This window comes from Falco peregrinus, chromosome 5 (genome assembly GCF_023634155.1).
Source record: "Falco peregrinus isolate bFalPer1 chromosome 5, bFalPer1.pri, whole genome shotgun sequence".
Lineage (NCBI taxonomy): Eukaryota > Metazoa > Chordata > Aves > Falconiformes > Falconidae > Falco > Falco peregrinus.
The window spans coordinates 83,434,932-83,456,132 of NC_073725.1; the positions used below are offsets into that span (position 1 = coordinate 83,434,932).

Consider the following 21,201-nt stretch of genomic DNA (forward strand, 5'->3'; position numbering starts at 1 on the left):
AATCTGGTAATTAGTAATTAGCCTCTCTGGTAAAGTATTGTGCAAGAGCAAAATATTCCATTTTCAGTGTAATGGGAAACCGTTTGCTCCTTCATCACATGAAAATTGAAAGCTATGTCTGTAAAATCTGTTCCTACTGCATTCCTGCCCATTAATACAGCACTATACAAAAAGCGGTGAGTTAAACTGTAGAAGGATCCTGCAACACTGAATGAAGGTGATTGAACCTGGCACAGACTTTACAAAAATACACAGCATATGGTTTAAAAGGAGATGGCCCAGTACCAACGCCAGCAAGAACTCATTCATTTTTCTCCATGTTTGCTCTTCAGAACGATGCAGGTTTCCCTTGGGCACATCAAAGGTGCCGGGTTTATTCTCTCTCAACTACGGGAAGAAATCACCAGGAACAAAGTGCATCAAGTGAAACCAAATGATAAGAAACCCAGCAATCCAGTGCTTCTAGATCTGATTTACTGCTGCAATGATCTGTTTGAACTGCATGCTCTCACTACACCCATTTGCATGCCTAATTATGCAGAAAATAACCCTGCGCTATTTTCTTTTGGAAAAAAAGTGAATTTTTAAGGGTAAGCTTCATGTGCAGGTTCCTGTTTAAAATCAGCGCGGACAGTTTATTTTCCTTTTAATAAAGCCCAGCACTTGAAGAGACATTACTTCATTCATAAATATTGTTTCAAATATTTTAAATACCTCTAGGACAGTAGTTTAAAGATAATAGAGCAATGCAATACCAACAACAAACCTTATGGAAATTCTCCTCTGCTGAGAGACGGAGAGGTCTGAAAACACAGAGGGTCACTAGGTCCCTCTCCACCCTGAACCCCCCGAAGTTTTAATTCCCGATCAGCCCCTTGGCCACCGCCTCCCTTCGAAAGGCAGCTCCCCTGCCCAGGGCAGCCTGGCTCCTTAGGCCGGGGCCCCGCACGGCTCTCGTCTCCCAGGCGAGACAGCCCGGGCCGTGCCGCTGGAGCGGCCAGGGGCGTGCGGGACGCTGCGCCGCGACCGCCCGCGGTGCCTCTGCCCCGGGGCGGCGGCGGCCGACGGCGCGGAAGGAAGGAGGACGGGACTAATTTACCTACGGAGTCAATCTCCAGGAGGCGCTGCAAGTCGCGGATGCTGTGGATCTCGCTGTGCGCCAGCCGCTCGATGAGCTCCTGCGGGATCTCGGCCTCCTTCAAAGACACACACACCGCGGGTCACCGCGCAACCCCGCGCAGCGCACCCCACGCCCCTGCAGCACCGGGGATTCGGCGCTTCGGGGCTGGGAGCGCTGGGGTTTTGTGGAGGGTGCGGGGTGTTTGCTGGACGTGTTTGGACGAAGCAGGGGAAAAATACACGCACACACACACCCCGCTCCGCCGGGCGCTGGTGGAGCGCTCCCCGCTGCCTCCCGCCTGCGCGCCCGCGGGGGCTGCGCTCTGCCCGCCACCAGCCGGACTGCGCCACGGCCCCCCGGGCGGCCACCCCCCCAGGCGGCCACCCCCCCAGGCGGCCACCCCCCCGGCCCGGCCTGGCCAGCGTGTGCCCGGCCGAGCTGCGCCTCCGCGCCCCGAGGCCCGCTCGATGGCCGGAGTCCGCGCCGGGCAGCTGGCTGCTGGAGTTTGCCCAAGCGGGCGCGGAGTCCACCGCGGGCGCGGGCTCCCCCGGCCCGGGGAGGAGAAGGTCCGCGACCCACGGGGCCACCGCCATACCAGCAGCGCCCACGTCGCGGCTCCCAGCGCCAAGCAGACCCGGTCCCGGGAAAAGTTACGGTCGCCGTGCAGCGCCGAGCACCGCGCTCGCCCCGGCCAGGACCACCTGTAGCAACCCCGAGAGGCGGCTCCGCGCCCCGCTCCGACCCAGCGGCCGTGTGCGGGCGGGCTGGCTGCCGCCCCTCGCCCGCTCCGAGCCGGGCGGGCTTCGAAAACCGGGGACGGACGGGCTCTTCTGGGAGCCCGGGCAGGCAACCAACTTCTGCCCGCGGCACTAACGGTGCCCGCGGTCGGCTGCGTGCAGCGCCGTGCGCCGCGGGGGCGGCCGCTGCCGGGCGGCTCCGCGCACCGCGCTGCCTGCGAACAGCCGCAGCCCGTTCGCACCCGCGGGGCGCGAATATGTGTATATATATATATGTGTGTGTGTGTGTGTGTGTGTGTGTGTGTGTGTGTGTATTTGTAAGGGCTGCCAGCAGCCCCGGAGCGGAATGCACGGTCATTCTCCTTCGCCTCTGGCATGCATGAAATGGCAACTTGCCTCCTGCCTCGGCCGCGCAGGGGCTGGGGCAGGGCGAGCGCTGCCGGCGAGGCCGGGGCACAGAGATGCCCGCGGAGCCCAGGTGGGCAGCCCGCTCCCCCGCGCCCTCCGCCGCGGCGCACCCCGGGGACCGGGAACCGGGAAGCCGCTCTCACCTACCTCGGAGAAGGTAAAGGACAGGTAGCCAAAACCTATCAGCAAAACGCAAGCCCAGGTCCTCATCGCGGTCTAGTGCACTTTAGACACGGAGGGAAGGCAACGCTGATGGAGAGGAGCTGCAGGCCGGCTCCTGCCGCGCAGAAATTCAGTACCATCCCTCAGGGGAAAGGCAGCGGGGTGGCTCGGGGGTCCTCCGCATCCAGGGTGGGTCGGGGCTGCCTCGGGGCGGCGGTGGTTTAATTACGGCGCTGCCGCTGTTTGTATGTTCCCCTCGCTACGGGAGCGTGGCTGCTCTCCTTTCTGCTGCTCTCGCTCGCTCCTCTTGGCTCTTAGGACTAGACCAGCCGGTACTTCTGCATATTTGCTTAGATCAGACCAAAGTGAAACCCAAGGAGTCGATCCGGAGCGCAGCCGAAACGCCCATCACCTGTCTGGGGCGGCTGGCCCCCCTCGCGGCGGGCGGCGCTGGGGCCCGCCTCCCCCCGCCGCCGCGGCCTCCCGCTCCGCGCCGGGACCGACCGGGGGCTCGCTCGGGCTGCCGGCTGCTCCCCCGCCCGCTATGCTGCCCCTCCACCCTCTCCCCCTTTCTCAAAAAGGAAAAAAAAAATCTTTATTGATACGGATCGAAATGTTTCTCTTGCTGAGAACGGTCCCGCTTCCCTCCCCGGCTGGGGTGAGGTTAAAAATAATAATTAATTACGAATAATAGCAGTGATAAATCGGAGCAATATTGCAAGATCTCGCGGGCTGCCTTGGTGCAGTTCCTTCTCCACTTTGCACGGGAGAAAAAGAGAGGAGGAGGAAGGAAAAAAAAATAATATATATATATGTGTATATATATATATATGCGCAAGAAGGTTTAAATCCCAAGGGGATCGGAGACGAACTGCAACTCCTGGCGGAGGGAGGACTCCCGGGCTCGCTCCGAAGCGGTGGCCTGTCTGGAGCGTGGCTCCGGCGAGGAGCAGCATATACCGCTCCCTCCTGCCATGCGCCTCCCCCGGCCCTCCTCCCGGTACTCCCGGCACCAAACCCACAAACAACAAGTAGTGGGGGTGCCGCCAGCTGCAGCGCCTGCTCGCAGGGCGAAAGGGGCTCTGCCCACACGGAAGGGGGAAAAAAAGAGGGGGGAAAAAAAAAAAAAAAAAAAAAAAAAAAAAAGGAGCCGGAGAAGGGCCAGGGGGGGCCGGGAGGGAGCGGGGGAGCGGGGCAGGCTGCCCGCCACCCCGGCCCTCTGCGGCACCGGGGCGGGGGAGCGGGGAAGGGCCGGGCGCTGCTGCGCAACAGCCGCCGCGGAACCTTACGGGATCCACCTTGTGCCCCTGCCTTTTATATAAGGCGGAAGAGATCGCCATGACCGCGGAGGGTTTGGGTGTTTTTTTTAATCGTTTGGGGTTTTTTTTATTATTATTTTTTTGCGGAGGGGGGGCGGCCTTTTGCCGAAGGGGAGGGGCAGAGTGGCGGCGGGTTGGGGGGGGGGGGGGGAACGTAGCTTCGCTGCTGTTGCAACGCAGCCCTCATTGCGAAGGACACCCCCCCCCTTTAAGAAACACGAAAGCAACCCCCCCAAAAAAAAATTAAAAGCTTCGGGGGGGGGGGGGCGGTGCGGGCGGGGGGCAGCCGGTGTCCTCCGCCCTGCGGCACCTGGCTACGGCGGGTGCGGGGCTCCCCGCCGCGGCCGCGGAGACGCTGCGCCCCGGGGCTCCGCCGCAGCCGGCCCCGGCCCCCCCGCAGGCAGCCCCGGCCCCTCCGCAGCCGGCCCCGGCGCCCCGCAGGCAGCCCGCTGAGCGCCGGGTCCGGGCGGCGGCGGCTCGCTCCCCCTTCGCATCCTCCCTCCCCGCCGCCCCGGCGAGAAGATGCCCCCATTTCCCCGGCGCAGATTGGCACAAGGTGCCTGCTGCACCCTGACATCTCCCTGAACTCATTGTGATTTAAATAACAGCCCTTTCTCATCTAAACAAAGCATCTTAATAGCAGATGCAAAGAATTCAGCTCATCTGAAAATCCAATAGCATTTAAGTGGATTAACTGCAATAACACAACTGAGGAGTGATACTATCCTTCATGGAAGACAATAGACTGTAAATGCACAGCCAGGGAGACTTATCCTTTCATCTCTGAATTTCCTTCAGCATTTCAAAAGCGAATGCTTTCTAGAAGCCCTGAAGGGGTTTGCACGCTACTGGCTTGGACATGCTTCTAGGAAACAACCTGTGCTTTAATGGGCACTTTGCAATTGCATAGAAGTTCCCACCAAAACAGAAGTGGCCTTTCAAGTACGTTTAATTCTCTCTCATGATGTCATGTAGGCTTACAGGGTGGTCTCCAGGACCACAAGGGGGGGGGGGGGGGGGAAAGGTGGGGGTTGAAAAGAGGGAGAAAGGAAAGAGATGTAAAAGATTTGGAAGCACTTTAAAAAGGAGAATGCCTTTTTTTTTTTTTTTTTTTTTTTTTTAAGGCAGAAAATGCTGAGCCAGTGTGGAGCCGTTCTCAAATGCCTCCTGACATTAAAAAAAATGATCCGAGTGCCACACTGCTGCAGCCCCGTCCACGCAGGCTGCGCTGGCAAGCAGCAGGGCAAGCAGGAGGCAGCCCAGGGCAAGTCATGCTGGTAGTTGCCATCACTTTCTTAAGCGGGAGTTGACATGGCAGAAGTAAAAAGTGACGACTTTACTTAAAAAAAAGAGAAAGTCTCATCTGCATTTACCATTTGCTGGGGTTAAAGAAACAATTCTTACGGTCTGTGTTGTCATAGTAATAAAAAAAAATAATTACCAAACAGTGAAATAGATTCTGACAGTACCGGCTCACTGGGCATTTACTCCTCTGCTTCCTTCCTTCATCGGCTAACGTGTCTGGGATCAGAAGTGCTGGGTATCTGTAGCTCTTTCAAGTGGTATTCCACTACGAAAGCCAACATAGGCATAAGTCCTACTTCCTCTATGGGTAAAAAAAATTATGCCATTTTGATTTTTCTTACATATTTTATGAGAAACATAATGCATCAGCATCTTTTTTAAATCTGTCATTGTGGAGCTCAGATAAGCATCTTTCCTTTGGGTCGAGTTACACTTGGAGTAGCTTTTAACATTAGACTGTTTATATGGATCATTGCAAATATTTGATAATAATGCAAAATATGTAAGATCCCACAAGAGACCAAAGACCAGAGAACGTAAATAAAATTCACACAGATTCTACAAACAACTTCATACTTGGGTTGTCTATGTGCTTACGAAACACATTTTCTCCTTGTCTGTTGTTTGATCAAAAACTGCATTTGTGCTGCATCAGTCCTTACAAGCATGCAGATACATCTGTGTGAAAAACATCACACAAGTACATCTTTACCTCAGCATGGCACCTTCCTACCATCCACAAGTCTATTAAACATGTGTGCACCGAACATGAAATATCGCTTATGTAATACCTGCAAGACACACATGTGGAAAGAGTGTCAGGATCGGTATTTATAGGTTTAAAAGAAAATCAGTACAAAGAACAGAGCAACAGAAAATTAGATTTTGTGCCTTTTTATTTATCTGAGAGGAGCAAGATACTGCTTGCCTAATTTAAAGCACGTAGTGTTAGAAGTCCCTCAAATGTCAGGAATTATAATAGAATTACACTATGACGGAGTGTTGAGAGGCAGGCTTCCCGGGGTTTGCACAGCACTTGGCACGGGGGAAGGAATGCAGAAGCTCCTTGACACAAAATGAAATTACTTCAGTGGCACCAGTGCTTTCTGCAGGCGGTGACGCATGAAGCCAGGGTGCCCCAAATCGGGCTTCCAGCACCAGCTACCAAAGCTCATTTAAATCCTGCTGGCTCAGTTGATAGAAACACAGGTCAAGGCGTGTAGTGGGACCAACTCGAGTTTCAGAGTGTGCAGGGAGTGCGATGCACGTGAGCAGCCCAGCCGCAGGAAGGTCGCTGGGAGAAGCATGGCCCGGGGATGGGCAGCAAGGCAGGCGCTGCGGTGCAGGAGCAGGCTGAAGCCATGGAAGGCACTGGGATGGCTTCGGAATGGTGCCTGCAGCCCCAGGCAGCTAGTTCAGGGGTCAGGCTGAGATGCTGACACTTGTTTGGCCCTCTTAACAAGCCTTAAAGTTGCAAGAGGAGTCATTTCATTGCAGTCACATTCCTGCTGAGGGAGTCTTGGGAAACCTGTCGGAGACTTTTTCAGACTTGATTTCAGTGGGGAGTTTGCCTCATTGATAATCATGTTAAAATTAACAGAATGAATTTGGGTAAGGGTTTTTTTTCTTGAAAGGGTGGCCTGCTTTTATTTTAGTGGCTGTTTGGGGCTGGCCAAAGTGGTTTGGTATGTTCTATGGGATATAACCTGCTGCTGCAGCTGGAAAAGGACCAAGAGCCAAGAGTGTCCTGGCTCCAGAAAGGGACTATAAAGAAATACTCCCAGCGATTTGGACCTGCACCATTCAGTGTCAGTGCCACACAGTGTAATATGGAGGATGAAAGTTCGGAACATAAAATCCAGAAAGCTAGGCAGGAAGCTCACCCACTTCAGGTGCTTTCTGTCTGGTTTTGAACGTTTCTTTGGCCTGTAGCTTCAGAGGGGCACGTGGCCATGGTGGGGGAAGGTCATCTTCCCCCTCTGCAGCAAGATTGCTGCCTGCCTGCAGCACCAGGGACAAAGCTGTCACAGGTGCAGGTGAAGCACAGGCAATGCGTTACAGATGCAGAGAGCGCTGATGGCAAGTAAACCGTTCCCTTTCCTGAAATTTGGCGCATAAAGAGCAGTAAGAAAAGCTGCAAGAAGAACAAGCAAGGCAGTTATTATTCCAGCTGGTACAACCTACAAACATTATTGCCTTCTTTTCCAGCTCTTCCTTTTGGATCCTTGCACTGGCTCTGTCCTTCTGGCTGAGCTTTGTTTTCTTTGAAACTTTTGTTTGTGCAGCTTTCCAGTTTCATAGTTGATAATTTTCTTCAGTAGTCATAAGATGCAAATCTACTACAAGGTTTTGGCTAAGCAGAGTGATCAGAAGGGGCTCAGAAAAGTTTTATGATGTCCCTGCCCCTGAACATGGAGGGTAGCCATGGCCCACACCACCTGCACGGGTTGACACTTAAAGCCACAGTATTTCTGGAGATGCTTTGCCCTCCTGTGAATGGAGCAGGGTCCCACTAGAGCTGATCGTGCCCCCAAAACTGCCGCTTTGACTTCAGTGGGAGTTAGACCCAACTCTCCCTGGAGAAATGGTTTGGTTTAGCAGCAAAGAAAGACAGTTAGTAATGCTTTTGATAACATGCTCGTCTCTCCCCACTGCCCAGCTGCTTCGTACCCAGGAGGCCCAGCAGCACAGCCGAAAGCAAGGGGCTGTTTGACCTTCCCTGCTGCGGGAGACGCTGCTGAGTGACACACAGTTCACCTTCAGGGCTGGAGTACGAACTGGCAGCACTGCCAGCCTGGGTAGCGAGATACCATGTTTAGGCATTGAACTAGGGCACTTGCATACCAGCACAGGCCGCTATTTTAGTGGGTATATGGAGTTTCTCCCTGCTCTCCACCCCTATGGGACAAGGGAGCTGCTGCGAGTGCGGGATATTCTCTGCCTGGTGGATAAAGCTATTAAAAATGGGCTGTGTTTTGTCAGTAATACTTAGTTCATCCAGCTGAATAACTGTAAAAGTACCAGCCCGGCTTAAGGTATACTGATACGTGTTGTAAATGAAAGCAATACACTCAGGGCTTGGTCTCTGGGGTCCCGTGCGTGGTGTGCTCATGTCTCCTCAGCAATGTGGGTGTAAAGCTCTTCTCCTCTGACTCAAATCAAAGCTAGTTGCAGTGATTCTGTGGAGACCATCCAGGATGTAACTCAGCCATGCTAAGTACCATAAAATTGTGATATTATTCTTCATTGTTTGTAGCTTGGAAGCCTGTAGAGGCCTAGCTTGGAGCAGTCCATTTTATTAAGCTTCATCCAAACACAGTGAGATAGTTGTTCTTCCGAAGGATTCATATTCTCAAAGTGCAAGCCTCCTGGTTTGTGTTCTTGTATCCATGCAACCTTGTTGCTCTTACAACATTACACATTTGTCCTGTGAGATTCCTCCCTTACAATAAAAACTCACGAGAATGATACACACATTTTCAGCTCTGCACACACCAGAGACTGCAGGATCCAGCAGTACCCGAAGGACATAGGAGTTGTGAAGGCTGCTGTAGTGGAATTGCTAATTCATTTTGAACTGCAGATGTTTGTAATGGCTGTGAAGTTTCCTAATTGAATTTCTGACCCTTTTTGTCACAGAAGCCCAGTTAATATAGGGGCTGGAGAACAGCAGATAGAAGGATTGGTTTGCCTTTTTTTTTTTCCACCTTTTTTTTTTTTTTTTAACAGAAACTCCAGTGTAGAGTTCTGTACATTTTTCTCTTCATTTTCTTACATCTAGGAATACAGCAGCCTGGTCCTCGCGTGCTATCAGTAGTTGCACATCATTCGAAGGACCACTCACGAAGTCCCCAATCCAGTGCAGTATCTCTCCAGAGGGCTTCATGATGCTCACACTAACGAAGTCCCACAGAGCTAATCCCAAATGAGTGCTTCCATGCTTTCAAGGCACACTGTTACGCACAGACCCACTAATGATGGTGGCCAGACCAGAGCAGGCAACCCATGTTGTGGCATCTGTTCCTCAGCAAAGATTCCCGGGGAATTCAATGCTTTCCAGCTGCTTATTCTCAATACTTTGTACTTATGCAATTCCTTACTAAAGGCCAATGAAGATCCTCTATAACATTGGTACATCAGTAATCAGAAAGGCAGAGAGGACATAGTGGAAGCTACATAGTGAACCTGGCCAAGTTCCAGTCGGGAAGCTGGGAGCAATGTTTCCAAAGCCCTTTCCTCTCAGTCACCCACCACTTCAGGACAAGTTGTAGCATTGTCCTGCTATGCTCCAAGCCCAACAGACCTCCTAGGAGCACACAGTCACAGCATTTGGCCGTGCCACATGTAGATGTCTGAGCTTGGTCTGTCACCTGCTAGCCACCATAACGTGTTCACTAGGAGCGTGTTCTTGCCCATGATATGTTGCTGGGCTGGAAAGGGAACACGTACACACATTTACACCAGAAGTTAATTTCTCAGTTCTTGCTAAAAGTGAAGTGCAGAACCATCTTCTCTATCTTACTGAATGTAGCATTTGTTTACCTTTCAGCAGTGATTTGTGATGCTGTACCCATCAATCTGGACAGCGAACTCCTTCTTTCTTGGAAATCAGTGAGAAACACAACATTAAACCAGAGCACAGGCAATGGCCCTTTAAGCATTGTCTGTTTAACTGTAGCATGATCTCTCCTGCACTCAAGTGCTTTCCATAAACAGCAAGTCATCCTGGAAGGGGAGGGAGAGGATGATAAATAATCCTGTTATTCATGCGACTGCGTTCTTTCATGAAACTGGGAAAAGGCAAAATAAAGTGGAGACTGCAAGACAGAACGAAATGCAAGGCAGTCAGTTGTGTTGCTGCAGTTATTTTGGGCTAGAAGAAAATCTGAAAAGAGAAAGGTGAGCAGGAAAGGTTTAAAATACCAAGAAGAAAGCCAAGAGACAAGGCATAAAGGAATAGCTTTCTCTGCATCCCTGCTTTCTGTCTCAGATAACGGCTGGGGCTGGCTGTAGCTCTGGCTGCCCACCGCCTGCTCCCATGACATGGTGACCTGTGCTGGAGGTTTTCTCCTGTGCACGCACCTTGCAGAGAGGTGGGAAGTGGGAAATGCTGGAGCTCCAATAAGGACAGCAGGGCAAGGAGAGAGGCAAAAGTGGGTAAGCCTGGGAAAGAAATCCCATGGAGCAATTGGGAAGCAAAGAAACCTGTTTGCTGAGGGTTCTAGCAAATGAGCTCTAGTTTTCCTGGGACAGTCTATGGTATTCTCTCCATCACGCTTTTCCCCTGTGCCAGGGGTGCCTCCCAGCTTGTGGTGGAGGCATTGGTGTCCACGCTGCAGCCACTCCAGTTCTGCATCTGCCTTCTCCATGCATCCCCCAGGCCCTGAGCTGGGACAGCTGGGGCCCAGGCATCCATCCCATTCAGTTGCTTCTGCTCATGGGTAGCCTTCTGCAGGGAGCCCGGACAGACAGCTGTGGGGTAATGTCTCAACCAGTGCAGCTGTTTGCTCTCTGCATGTGAGTCAGAGCCCTCCATTCCTAGGATGGTCCTGGAGGCAGCCTGGTACTGCTGCCGAATTGACCCATACCAGCCCAGTCTCTGGTTTGTAAGAGGATCTTATGCCGGGAGAGCGTGTCAGCCCTTCTGAGACTTCAGTAATGACACACATCCATTTCAGTGGCTTGGCATTGGGGATTAGGATAAGGCAGCCACATTCTTATAATCTTCCAAAAGTGCCTCTTCCCTGTGTAACTTCGGGCATCAGTGTAATTCCTTCAGGCTTATAAAAGCTTAAGCTGTTATAAACAAGGCAGCCTTGGACCCTAGGTATTGTAGAGAGAGAATTCCTCTCCATGTCCTAGATATTTCAGATGGAAAAACAAACAAACAAACAAAAAAAAAAAACCACAAAAATAGGGACATTTAAGATGTCAGCTTCTCTGCTAGTGTAAATGGGACCAGCTCCATCTAACTTCAGCCCAGTGTCTCTGTTCAACACCATCATTGTGCGAAGCTCCCGTTAAGGCAAATGGGAATTACATATGGTGTGATGAGAAAGCAACAGATACCTTTGTAAATACTGCACAATCACATGAGCCGCATGTATCTTTCCTGAGACACCCTGCCAAACTAGCAGGTGTTTTTTACATCAGGCCTTACGTTAACACACTCCTGCATATGTCTGGCTGCATCTGCTGCATTAACAATCATTCAGTGCATAATGGCTGGGTTAGTTTGGGAAGTTAAATACCACGGGCAACAGCCCAGCCACAATGCATACAAATGTTAAACTGCTTCTGTTTGTCTCACGGGGTTTATTACTGTTGTTCCTTCGCTATGACTTTTTCTTTTTTTCTTCCTCTTGCTGCATTTTTCCCTTGTTCCTGCCCATCCTTTCCCCAGTTTGTGCTTTCCACATCACCTCCATATCTTTATTTTCTCCATCTTTTGCCACAGCTTTCCTGTCTCATCTCAGGTTCTGTGGATGCCGGAGAAGATGAAGGCTGCAGCCAGCCATCTCCAACTTCTCCAACACACCCCGACAGCCCTGGAGCAACGGGATGCTCTTCCAGCTGGTGCATGTCTGAAGTCCAGGGGTAGTGCTATGAGGGCCGCTGGTTGGGGGTGCCACCATTTCAACTCTGGATGCTCTTAGTGGCTGCTGCAGAAGTGAAAAAGGCCAGATCAGGGACTGATGCTGATTGAGTGCCTGCTCCACTTCTACTCTGCATGCAGACAACAAGCATAACTGGTGGATCTGTGTCCAAGTCCAAAGCCGCTGGGTAAAATATGTGCCCCTAGCAACACCCAGTGTAAAATCCTGCTTTTACACAAGTCAGTGGTAGAAGTCTTTGGGGATTAGGCTTCTCTCGTAATTATCAATGATTTAAATTTTTATTTTTTATGGCCAGGCATGGAAGCCATTCAGAAACAAGGAAGGGCCAAATAAGAAGCCAACTATCATAGACTCCTACCAAACCACCGCCACCCCCACCCCGTCTATGTAGGGCTGATACCGAAGTCAAATAGAAATTCCCAAGGGCATCAAAGACGTGTGCATGTTCAGCTCCCACAGAAATGGCAGCTGGGGGCATTACTTAATGAGAAGGATTTGAAAAATACCCTTCTATTCTCCTTTGTTTAAAGTTAAAATGCCAAATTCAAACATCCATGCTAGCATGGTGTCCGTTTCCATTGCTCATGCTTTTAGTCTTGCAGTTGTTGTCATGGTCCTTCATGGAGGTCTCACCTTTGGTCCCAGGCTCTCTTGGCCTGAGATTTCGTGTTTTGCAGTACTTCCATGGTATATGCACATACACAAAGCACACCAGCTGGTGAGTCTTATTCACGGCTTAATCACTTCCCTCCGGAGGTGTGCGGTGTGATGTGTGGTCTTACTCAACCCTGGCTTTCTGAGGGATGGAGAGACAGGGTCAAACAGCGCAACCCAGCACTTACAAGCATGACTAACCCTGAGCATGGAGTTTTCTTTTGACATCATTAGGATGGACCTGCTTCTTTTCCTGGTGTTAAGCAAGCATTTAGTCTTTTGGAGTCTGCCTTACCACGCCCTTCCCATCTCATGCTCATCTCAGCATGACATTGCTAGTTGCCCACTGGGTTTCCACATATCTCTGCTGACTTTCCCCAGGCCATCCATCTGATCTCATAACCACATCTTCTCTGGTGGTTCACCATGTGCCCCTGGTCCCACCCTCACAGGGGTTTGCTGTATCACTGCTACTTTCCCATCCATCTGGAATTTCCCTTGAAGGCCCTGAGCCACCTACTCCCATAAATGTCATCAGAAACCTTTTGCTGGGAGGGACTTTCTGTGTTGTGTCTTGTGTTTTCTTTGCTTCATGGTTGTGTAATCCAAATTGGCTGTCAATTTAATTCAAAATGCCATTACACCAGAACGGGGCCTCAACATTCGCAGCACTTGAGAGATAAAATAGCGATAGGGAGCCAGATGGCTCAAGAGACTGGGAATCAGCGATGGAGTCTTTAAATTCTACATCACTGCTTCAAAATGCAGCTCTGATCCACAGTGACCTTTGTGGTCTCAGTCCAATTTCTAGTGTACGTATGATCGTGCCGGAAAAAATTCCCCCCTAAAACACCACCTGCTTTGGCTGGGAGGCCTGAAGAGGTACGTGGTGGTCTCCTCAAACCAGAGTGAAGTGTCACCGGCTGCACAAGGGTGACATGGTCACAGCAGCTCTGGCAGTACTAACGCATGATCTGTGGGGAGGGAAATTTTAACTGCAGCGCTGCCCACCTGGCCAGCTTCTTCAGGAAAGACATTTCCTTCTTGCCCAAACTACCTTTCAAGCCATTTTTAAAATAGCCCTGTTGCTAACTCTCATGAAGACTGTAACTTTGCAGTCCCAGAGGTCTTACTTTGATCCCACGTGTACCTAATGAAAGACTCCTCAGAGGTGAGGGACGCTTTGCCAAAGTAGCTGTAGAAAGAGTAAGAAGCAAGTAAGAAATTTGTCTCTGGAATGTCCCTGGGATAAAACTGGTGTGAGAACAAAATCTGGCCATGGACATGGGAGCCAAAAGCCTACTAAACTGAGCTACAATTTCATGCAGCATAGTCTTCCTTCCTGACAATGGTTATTTTCTAACCCAGCTGTGCATGAATTAGAAAGAAGCAGATGCCAGAGAAGAAGAGGTGACTATGAAATGACACTAAGGTCATTACACACAGAGCTGGAAAAAAGCAATCCAGCCTTCCAGGTTTCATTTACTAAAGCCATAATAATCTGATAGGGCATCAGATCCCTTACTGATAACGTCTTCAACTGTACATGAAGGTAACAGAGCAAAATGACTGTTCTTCCTTGCAAGGCTTCTTGGCTTGAATGTTGTCCCTCCTCAGCCCGTGGAGCTGTCTCCCAGGTTCCCCTTACCCCTGCTGGAAAGCTGCCCAGAAACACCCTCCCCAGCTTATGGGCCAAAACCAGAAGAGCCAAGACAGGCTGGTTATTTAGGTCTCTGCCGTGCAGGTCCATCTTAAGCCTTCATCCTTGTTCTGGCTGCACACGCTCGCTGCGTCCCTGGGTGCTCCTGGCTGATGGATGCACAGAGCCAGGCAGCCGCTGCTGCTCTGCGTGCCCCCCACAGCCGGTCCCACGCGTGTGTCTGCAGCCCCGCGGCGGCTCTGGGGATCCGCTTCATACCGTCAGCAATTGTTTGGTTTATATTCGTGTATCGGACTGTGACCCTGAACTGGCTTCTCCCTTTAAATTCCTTCCACTTGGCTCTGCCCACACTGTCCACAAAGCCACTCAAAGAAATGCAGCTTGGAAAAAAAAAATCTAAGAAGAAAACCCCCTTCACAACAAAATGTCCTTCTCTCTCTCCCAGCAGCTCTGCTTGGGTGCGGTTTTCTCAACACTCCCCCGCAACTCAGACGCAGAGTCTGTTCAGCGCCGCTCCCTCCGGCACTGCAGGCGACAGGGTCACCCCACGCCTGGGCACAAAGCACCCACAAACTGCCCATCCGCAGGGCTCATCCCGGCTCGCAAGGGGCCAGGCGCCTTCCCAGAGTCACCACATTGCTGCAAAAGTGCTCTTAGCCAGCTCTCATCCCAAGACCCGTATCACCCGTGCAGCATCTGCCGTTATGCGGTGCTGCATCTTGCGCTGAGCTCACGAGCGGGGCAGCGTGGCCCACAAGTCTTCTCGTCTGCAGTGAAGAGCCCGTGAAAACCCCTTTGCCATCTCATTCACTCCCTTATAGATATATAGGATTGCCCCCATAAAGCAACAGCTCCGTGCATGTGCTGGTGGGCGGATAGCTTTGCATTTGCCCTCATGATTTCATGCCAAAAACATTTGCAAGTTCAGCTCGTCGCTTGATTTCCCTCTCTCGCCTTCTCCCTTTTGCCGTTACTCACCAAGTCTAACAAAGGCACCCGGCCATCAGCTCTCCTGCCGGGGTTTCTGCTTCCATCCCTACAGCTTCAGCATTCCCTTGTCGTGCCCCGGGGGGGTTAAAGATTTTCTTAAAGACTTTCAGTAAGATCAAAATAAATCATGCCATACGCGTTGCTGTTATCAAGCCTACCCTTTCGCCTCTGTTTTCAGCAGCTATTTTGGGATGATTAATAATTTACAGCAAGGCTTGGCACAGCAATGGTTAAAGGGACGAAGCTGATCTGACGCAGGAGCCTTCTGGACAGAAGCAGTTTTATAAAGTCTTATAAGGGCTATTTTTTCTTTAGGAAAGGAGTGGATTTTATTTTTTTTTAAGTGTTGTGAGAACAGGAATGTTTCTTTTTTAGCCAATTCCACATACTTTTTGTTATAGGAGAAGATGTGGTCTGAGGGTTTTAGCAGAGGCTAAAACAGGGGAGAACTGGATCTATTTTGGTGGTGTATCAAGCAAATAGGAAATAATCGAAAGTGCTGCATTAAAAAATGACTTTAGCAGCAGCTCCAGGCAAACCCTGTCACGCAGATAGCCCTCCCCTTACCTGCATGGCACCCGACAGACCACGCCGCTGGGGGCAAACATGCAGGTTTGATCCATTTCCACCCTTTGGCCAAAATACATTCCTTTAATCATGCTCTCCTGGGAACTGAGGTTTCATGTGTAATTGTTTTTCTTGTTGGTAAAACGAAGCACGTTGGCTCCCAGAGGTTGTTGCAAGGCTGTTTTCAGGAGTGTAGGTTGGATGGTGGGCAGACAGGTCCTGCCCGGGGCTCTTCTGAGATGCTCTCACACGTATTGGTTAATGGGCAGCTGGTGGCTTTACTTGGGCTGAAGCACATTGAGTAAGCCTTGCTCCTCGGGGTGCCAGTGATGGCAGCATGGCAGCAGCCTTCTGCCTTGCATGGACTATTTTTCCTCACCTGTTGCTTGGGCTGAAATCAGAGCTCAGATTCACCCATTCTCGCCCCAGCACCCTGTCTCCATCACACCCTGCTCGGTGGAGAGGTGACAGTGGGTTTTCAGGACCCCACATGACAGACACGTCCCCTGCTAAGGCCACACACTGGTCCTATCACTTCAGACACACGTGCAGGTCTGCCAGCAGCCTCGCCTGTAACAATGGATGCAACGTGAAATGGATTAAAAAACAGAGGCCAGAATTTTTTTTAGGTTAACCTGCTAGTGCCAAAGGATCATGTCTGGCAGCAACATAAGGAGAGTTCTCATCAGTTTATATTTCTGCTTTTCTTCCCTTTAACAATCTAATTTTGTACGTTGCTGGGTGGAATCCAGATACGGATAATCCTCCTGCGGTTAGCACCACCCTAGCCGTGCCCTGTGGAAATAAGCGTGCTGCCTGTGGGAGCGGGAGGGATGCGGGTGCCGTGCTGCTCTAGAGACTATCTGGAGGGGTTCCAGAGGGTAACGGACAGCTCAGGGCCACAAGAAGGGCTGCTGGAGTCATGTGCAGAGCCTCTCATGAGCCATGGGCATTTTTGAAGAAAGCGACTTCTCATGTTTGCATCTCGCTTTCGTGCAGGGGAGAGTTGGTAGCTCTTGGAAAATGGAATACTTTGATTGTTGCAAAGGAGAAACTCACAATTTTCCCTGAAAAACTTCCACACCAAATGGAAAATCTCTGACAAACTATCCAGCCAGAATGACCTTTTGTACTGCAGTACAAACTGTGATGAACAGTTTTTCGACCAGGTTTTTCATCTGACATTATGAATCCTGATGGGGGATTAGCTAATATGGCTCGTTATCAGTGTATGCAGCATCAGAGAGGAAGATCTGAAGCTACATGAGATCTTGAAAACAACCATCCAATAATACCAGTATGCAATTAGAGGTGCTGCTAGAACCAAAAAGCAGGAGCTCTGGGCTAAAGTCAGTGCTGATGTTACTCCCGGCTATGGGTGAAGTTGCCCCAAGGCTGAATTTGCCTCAGAAGAGTCAAGCTGGGGAGCAGATTAACTTCTCAGAAACTCAGAGCGAATTAATTACAGGAATTAATTAGTATGGTCAGCAATGAAATCATGAGTCTATCGCAGAGGAAACAGGATGCGTTTCTAAAGGGCTCAGGGGGCCCCTTTGCTAGATATATGGGGCTAAGGTGATGAGAAGGAGGTCAGATAATAACCTTTCAAACCACCAAGGCAGACCAAATATGCTTTGCCATCGTCCGCTTGATTTCGATGTATGTGTGTCAAGTTTGGAAAACAAGGCTCCGTCTGTCCCTGCCGAAACAGAAGCAACAAAATAACGCTGCTTGTTAGGGAAATGCCAGAACAGAAAAAAAGATAATTGAAACATTCAGACTGGCAGCAAAGGGGGATAAAGGCAATAAATCTTGAAAGCACGCTGCGTTATCTCGGGTAGGAGCTGCTGGCGCTACTCTTTGGCCAGTGTTCCACCAGCCCAGGGAGGCTTCCTTCGGTGCCCGCTTATCTGGAGCGTCGGCCTCCAGCCAAGGCCACCAGCTTGCGATAGAAAAGGGATGCTGAATTGGGAGAGATACGTGCCCCTCCTGCTGCAGCTGTTTGCCCTCCTTGTCAGAGATGCTCTGTGTGGGGAAACTGCTGCAGGTGCAATGAGGTTTATGAAATAACCCTGCAGGAGCACAGTCAGAAAAATGCTGCAAACCGGGAGGCGGAGAAGGGTGGCTTCACTGGGGAAGGACAGATGGCCCCTTACGGAGCCGCTCCAAGGCCACTGAGCAGTCCTGGTGCTCCCGCATCGTCCAGAGGGCTCACTGGGCTGGAGGCTGCCGCTCTGGGACTGGCAGCCTCCCACACCATTTCAAGGGCTTTCTTGATATCTGCACAAGCCACTGTCCCCTAGTGATCCTGAACTTACTGTCACATGAATAATCTTGGAGTAAGTGGTCAAGGAACCCCCATAACTCAGCTACAAATCTGATACAAAAGAAGATGCAAACTTCCCTTCCAGATTTATGTGTAGCTGAAACATGGGCAATAGAGGGGGAAGACCTGCAAACAAAAATAGTATCCTCAAGTCTTCTGCCTATTACATGGCAACAAAGGTATGTGATGCTGCAAAGCTCTTGGCTCGTGGCCTCACCCGGCTCTCACACAAGTCCTGGAGAAGTTATGGAAGTCCAGTGGGAATGTGTGAGTTTTGATGAGGAGTATCCCTGCTTCCCAGTTGTGAGAGGAGTCAGCACAGAGATGTGCTGCAAGGCAATTGGATGCTAGTGACCCCTTCACTGCTGCCCAGCATCATGCCCCACGGCTTTGGTCACCCTGTTTTCCATGCTCAGGGCCTGCTCTCCTGTTGCAGTGCTAAGGTTTGTCCGTGAGTGATTTCTCAGATGGCAGGCTGTGCAGCGCTGAAGCCCAGCCTCAGCCAGGCAAAAAGGGTCACCTGGTGGGACATGGGCTCCAAGGAGCACATCAAAGCTGGAGGACTGCAATCCTTCTCTGAAGAGCAGCTCCCCTCTGGGATTTTTCAGAGACCCCCCTCTGCCCTTTTGCTTGCTTTGATGCTCTTCAGATGGAGACGGGATTTCAAAATGCTTCACTATAGGGAAAAAAATGTCGAGGAGAACGGTCGTTGTCTCCCCGCTTCTTTTCCCCATCTGCTTGAGGGCTTGATCCCGCAAGTACTACTGAGACAAAACTGCAGTCAGGGGGGGAAAGATGTTTTCTGAGACAGCTCCAAGGTGGGCAGTAATCAAAGAGCAATCAGCTCCTCTCCACGTTGCTTTACGCTTGTGAGGCAGCAGCTAGAGACCTGCTTTTTTGCTTTTTCTAAGGTGCCAGCATAGCTCCTTGCATGGAGCGCGTCAGTTTGAGGTCTCAAGGCATCACTGTAAGATCCCAGCTTGCTATGGAAATGTTGATCTGGTAAGGGTTACCTCTCTTCTGCAAAATGCAGCCCTTCCTTTTTTTTCAGCTGTAGTAATTTTTCTGCAATTATAACTTACCGCTGAACAGCTTAAACTGCAGCACTAATACAACGCAGGCAGCAGCCTCCCTCTACCTTGGGGTGGACAGCGTGTATCAGATGGCACCCGGATGGTTTCAGCATGAATCACTCGCTGCCTCTGTAACCAACATTCCCATAACTGAAATCTATCAAAAAGAACATAAACCACATCAGAAGCCAGTTCTCAGATACATATTTGCTAAGACTTTGGAAATCTCTTATATTAAACAGATCATCTCTTTGTAAGAGTATGAAGCTGCCCTAATTATACAAAGAGTGGGAAGGGACAAGCTTCCATCTGGGAAGGCTGTTTAACTTCTTCTGGCTTCCTAAAAAGCCATTGTCCTGTAAACTGAGCATTCCATCGCTAGCCTGGTAGACACAACATTCCCTGTCCTAACCGAAGGCCTGTGCAAGGCTGGCTTTGCTCTCGGCGGAACAGCAGTGCCCGCGCCAGCCGGCCTGGAGAGCCAGGGGACGAGGGGTGCGGGCAGGTGGGTGCTGGCTGCCCCCGAACTGTCCCCCCACCCCACCCCACCCCAGCACCATGTGCTGCCAGACACGGTCCTGCAGTGCCTTTTGCGGGTGGTCTCTCCGCAATGGCCTGTGGCCCATTGTTTTTTGGAAGGATGCGCTTTGCTCCAGGCACCTATTGCACATCGACCCCTTTCTCCCTCCACTTGCCGGTGCTCCCTGCCCCCCGCCCCTGCATGGGCTGCGCACCCAGCGTCAGCTCCAGGCGATGTGCAGAGCACGAGCTGTTCCTCTGCAGCCTTTTGGTTCCCTCCTTTGCTGGGCTGTGGGATACCAACAGCATTCCCATCCCTCACCTCCCCAGCGACCTTTTAAATTTGGGAATCAAACCTGGGAGCTTTCACATGGCAGGTCACGGGGCTGGCAGGGATGTCAGTAGCAGCCTCTGAAGACTTGATCTGCTGGCCCTTCGGCTTCTCCGCATGGCTGGGGGTATGACAAAACCCCAGATTGTCAGGGAGATTAACTGCTCTCTCTATTTTTTTATCTACCTATCTATCTTTATATATCTATAAAGGCTGCCCTGTTTCTTACCAGGTACCTGGGCAGCAGGCAGGGCCAGGTCTACTCACACTGACCACCCCAGGAGGGTGAACCCCAGGATACTAAACAGCATCTATCAAATGCCCTTTGCTTGCAAACCACGCGCAGGGTTTTTTCTGCAGCTAAAGAACCCGCTGTGAGTAGCAGTGAGGTGTCAGCTACTAACACCAGGTCAGATCTTATAGGGAAGATTTCACTTCCATGCCGTGATAAGCCTAAGCATTTTTATTCTGCACTGGCAGCTTTTATCCTTGGTTTCCTTCATCTGTCGGAGATAACACATTCAGTTTCTGTTTGTGTACATGCTATTGTACAGCTGCTGGGCCTTAAGTTCATGCTGCGTTGAAGGTGTATTTCTTTCAAAAGGTTTTACATTTCTAAAGGTAGCAAGTCACAAAATAAAACTATTGTCGCAAATATAATATGAAGTTAATCTTCATATAATCCACAGTAAATATTTATACACAATACAAAAGTGGCTGGATTTGTTTACAGTTTGAAATTGTTGGGAGAGAGGATTCCGTATAGATTAGCCAGCTAATCTGCTGTAATCTGCTTAAAAAGCAACTGAAATGGGTTTTCTTTCACGGAATCATGTTAGCCCTGTGCGCGCAGTGACTTCAGATATGGAACAGAGTCGAGCACAAAAGGGCATTTACCTTGTGGGCACTTGGAGCATTGCTTGCATTGCAGGAGAGCCATAAATTTCCTCTTCTGCCTTAAAGAATGGGACAGCTGCAGCAACTGAATTTAAGCCGAGATGGGTGTCAGGCTCTTCTGTCCCATTTCCTTGCTGCAGTGTTTGAACTCTATTGCCTGGGGATACGCTCATCTTTGATGAGGCACCTGCAAGGTGTTTGCACAGAAGCCGTCCTTTCTGAATTTATTCTGTTTCATTTCACTTCCTCCTAAGGAAGGTCTACATGAGGCGCCTCTGCTAGCATGCTCCCGAGTTAATAAGGAACGCATCCTGCTGGTTTTCTTGATGTTTCTGAGTTTTGGGAAGAATGGGAAATTATCCCATAATCTTTACTCACAACTCAACTTTGCTCACAAGGGAACTGCAGCTCAAGGTGGAAAAAGATTGTAGATACTCGCCCGACTTCACAGAAGGTCTCTGGCTGATCCAGGCTCCCACAGGACCAATGTGTTTCCTCTGTGCAGGGGCTGCCAGG

At 50.7% G+C, this 21,201-nt stretch overlaps 1 protein-coding gene across 6 annotated transcripts in view; it reads right to left on the reverse strand.

The window, feature by feature from the left end:
• Nucleotides 1-3,358, reverse strand: part of PDGFA (platelet derived growth factor subunit A) — a 36,884-nt gene extending 33,526 nt beyond the window's left edge. For 2 of the 6 annotated variants that reach the window (XR_008747475.1, XM_055805976.1), the window contains exons 1-2: nucleotides 2,413-3,356; nucleotides 1,100-1,196 (exon numbers count right to left, since the gene is read on the reverse strand). Coding sequence is in view for 4 of the 6 variants with exons in the window: in XM_055805976.1 (XP_055661951.1) it covers nucleotides 1,100-1,196; nucleotides 2,413-2,475 (160 nt within the window). In the remaining 2 variants the exon portion in view is untranslated. Of the gene's footprint in view, nucleotides 1-1,099; nucleotides 1,197-2,412 lie in introns of all 6 variants that reach the window. The other 4 variants (XR_008747474.1, XM_055805975.1, XM_055805974.1 and 1 more) reach the window with 2 other exon arrangements.
• Nucleotides 3,359-21,201: the final 17,843 nt, after the last annotated feature.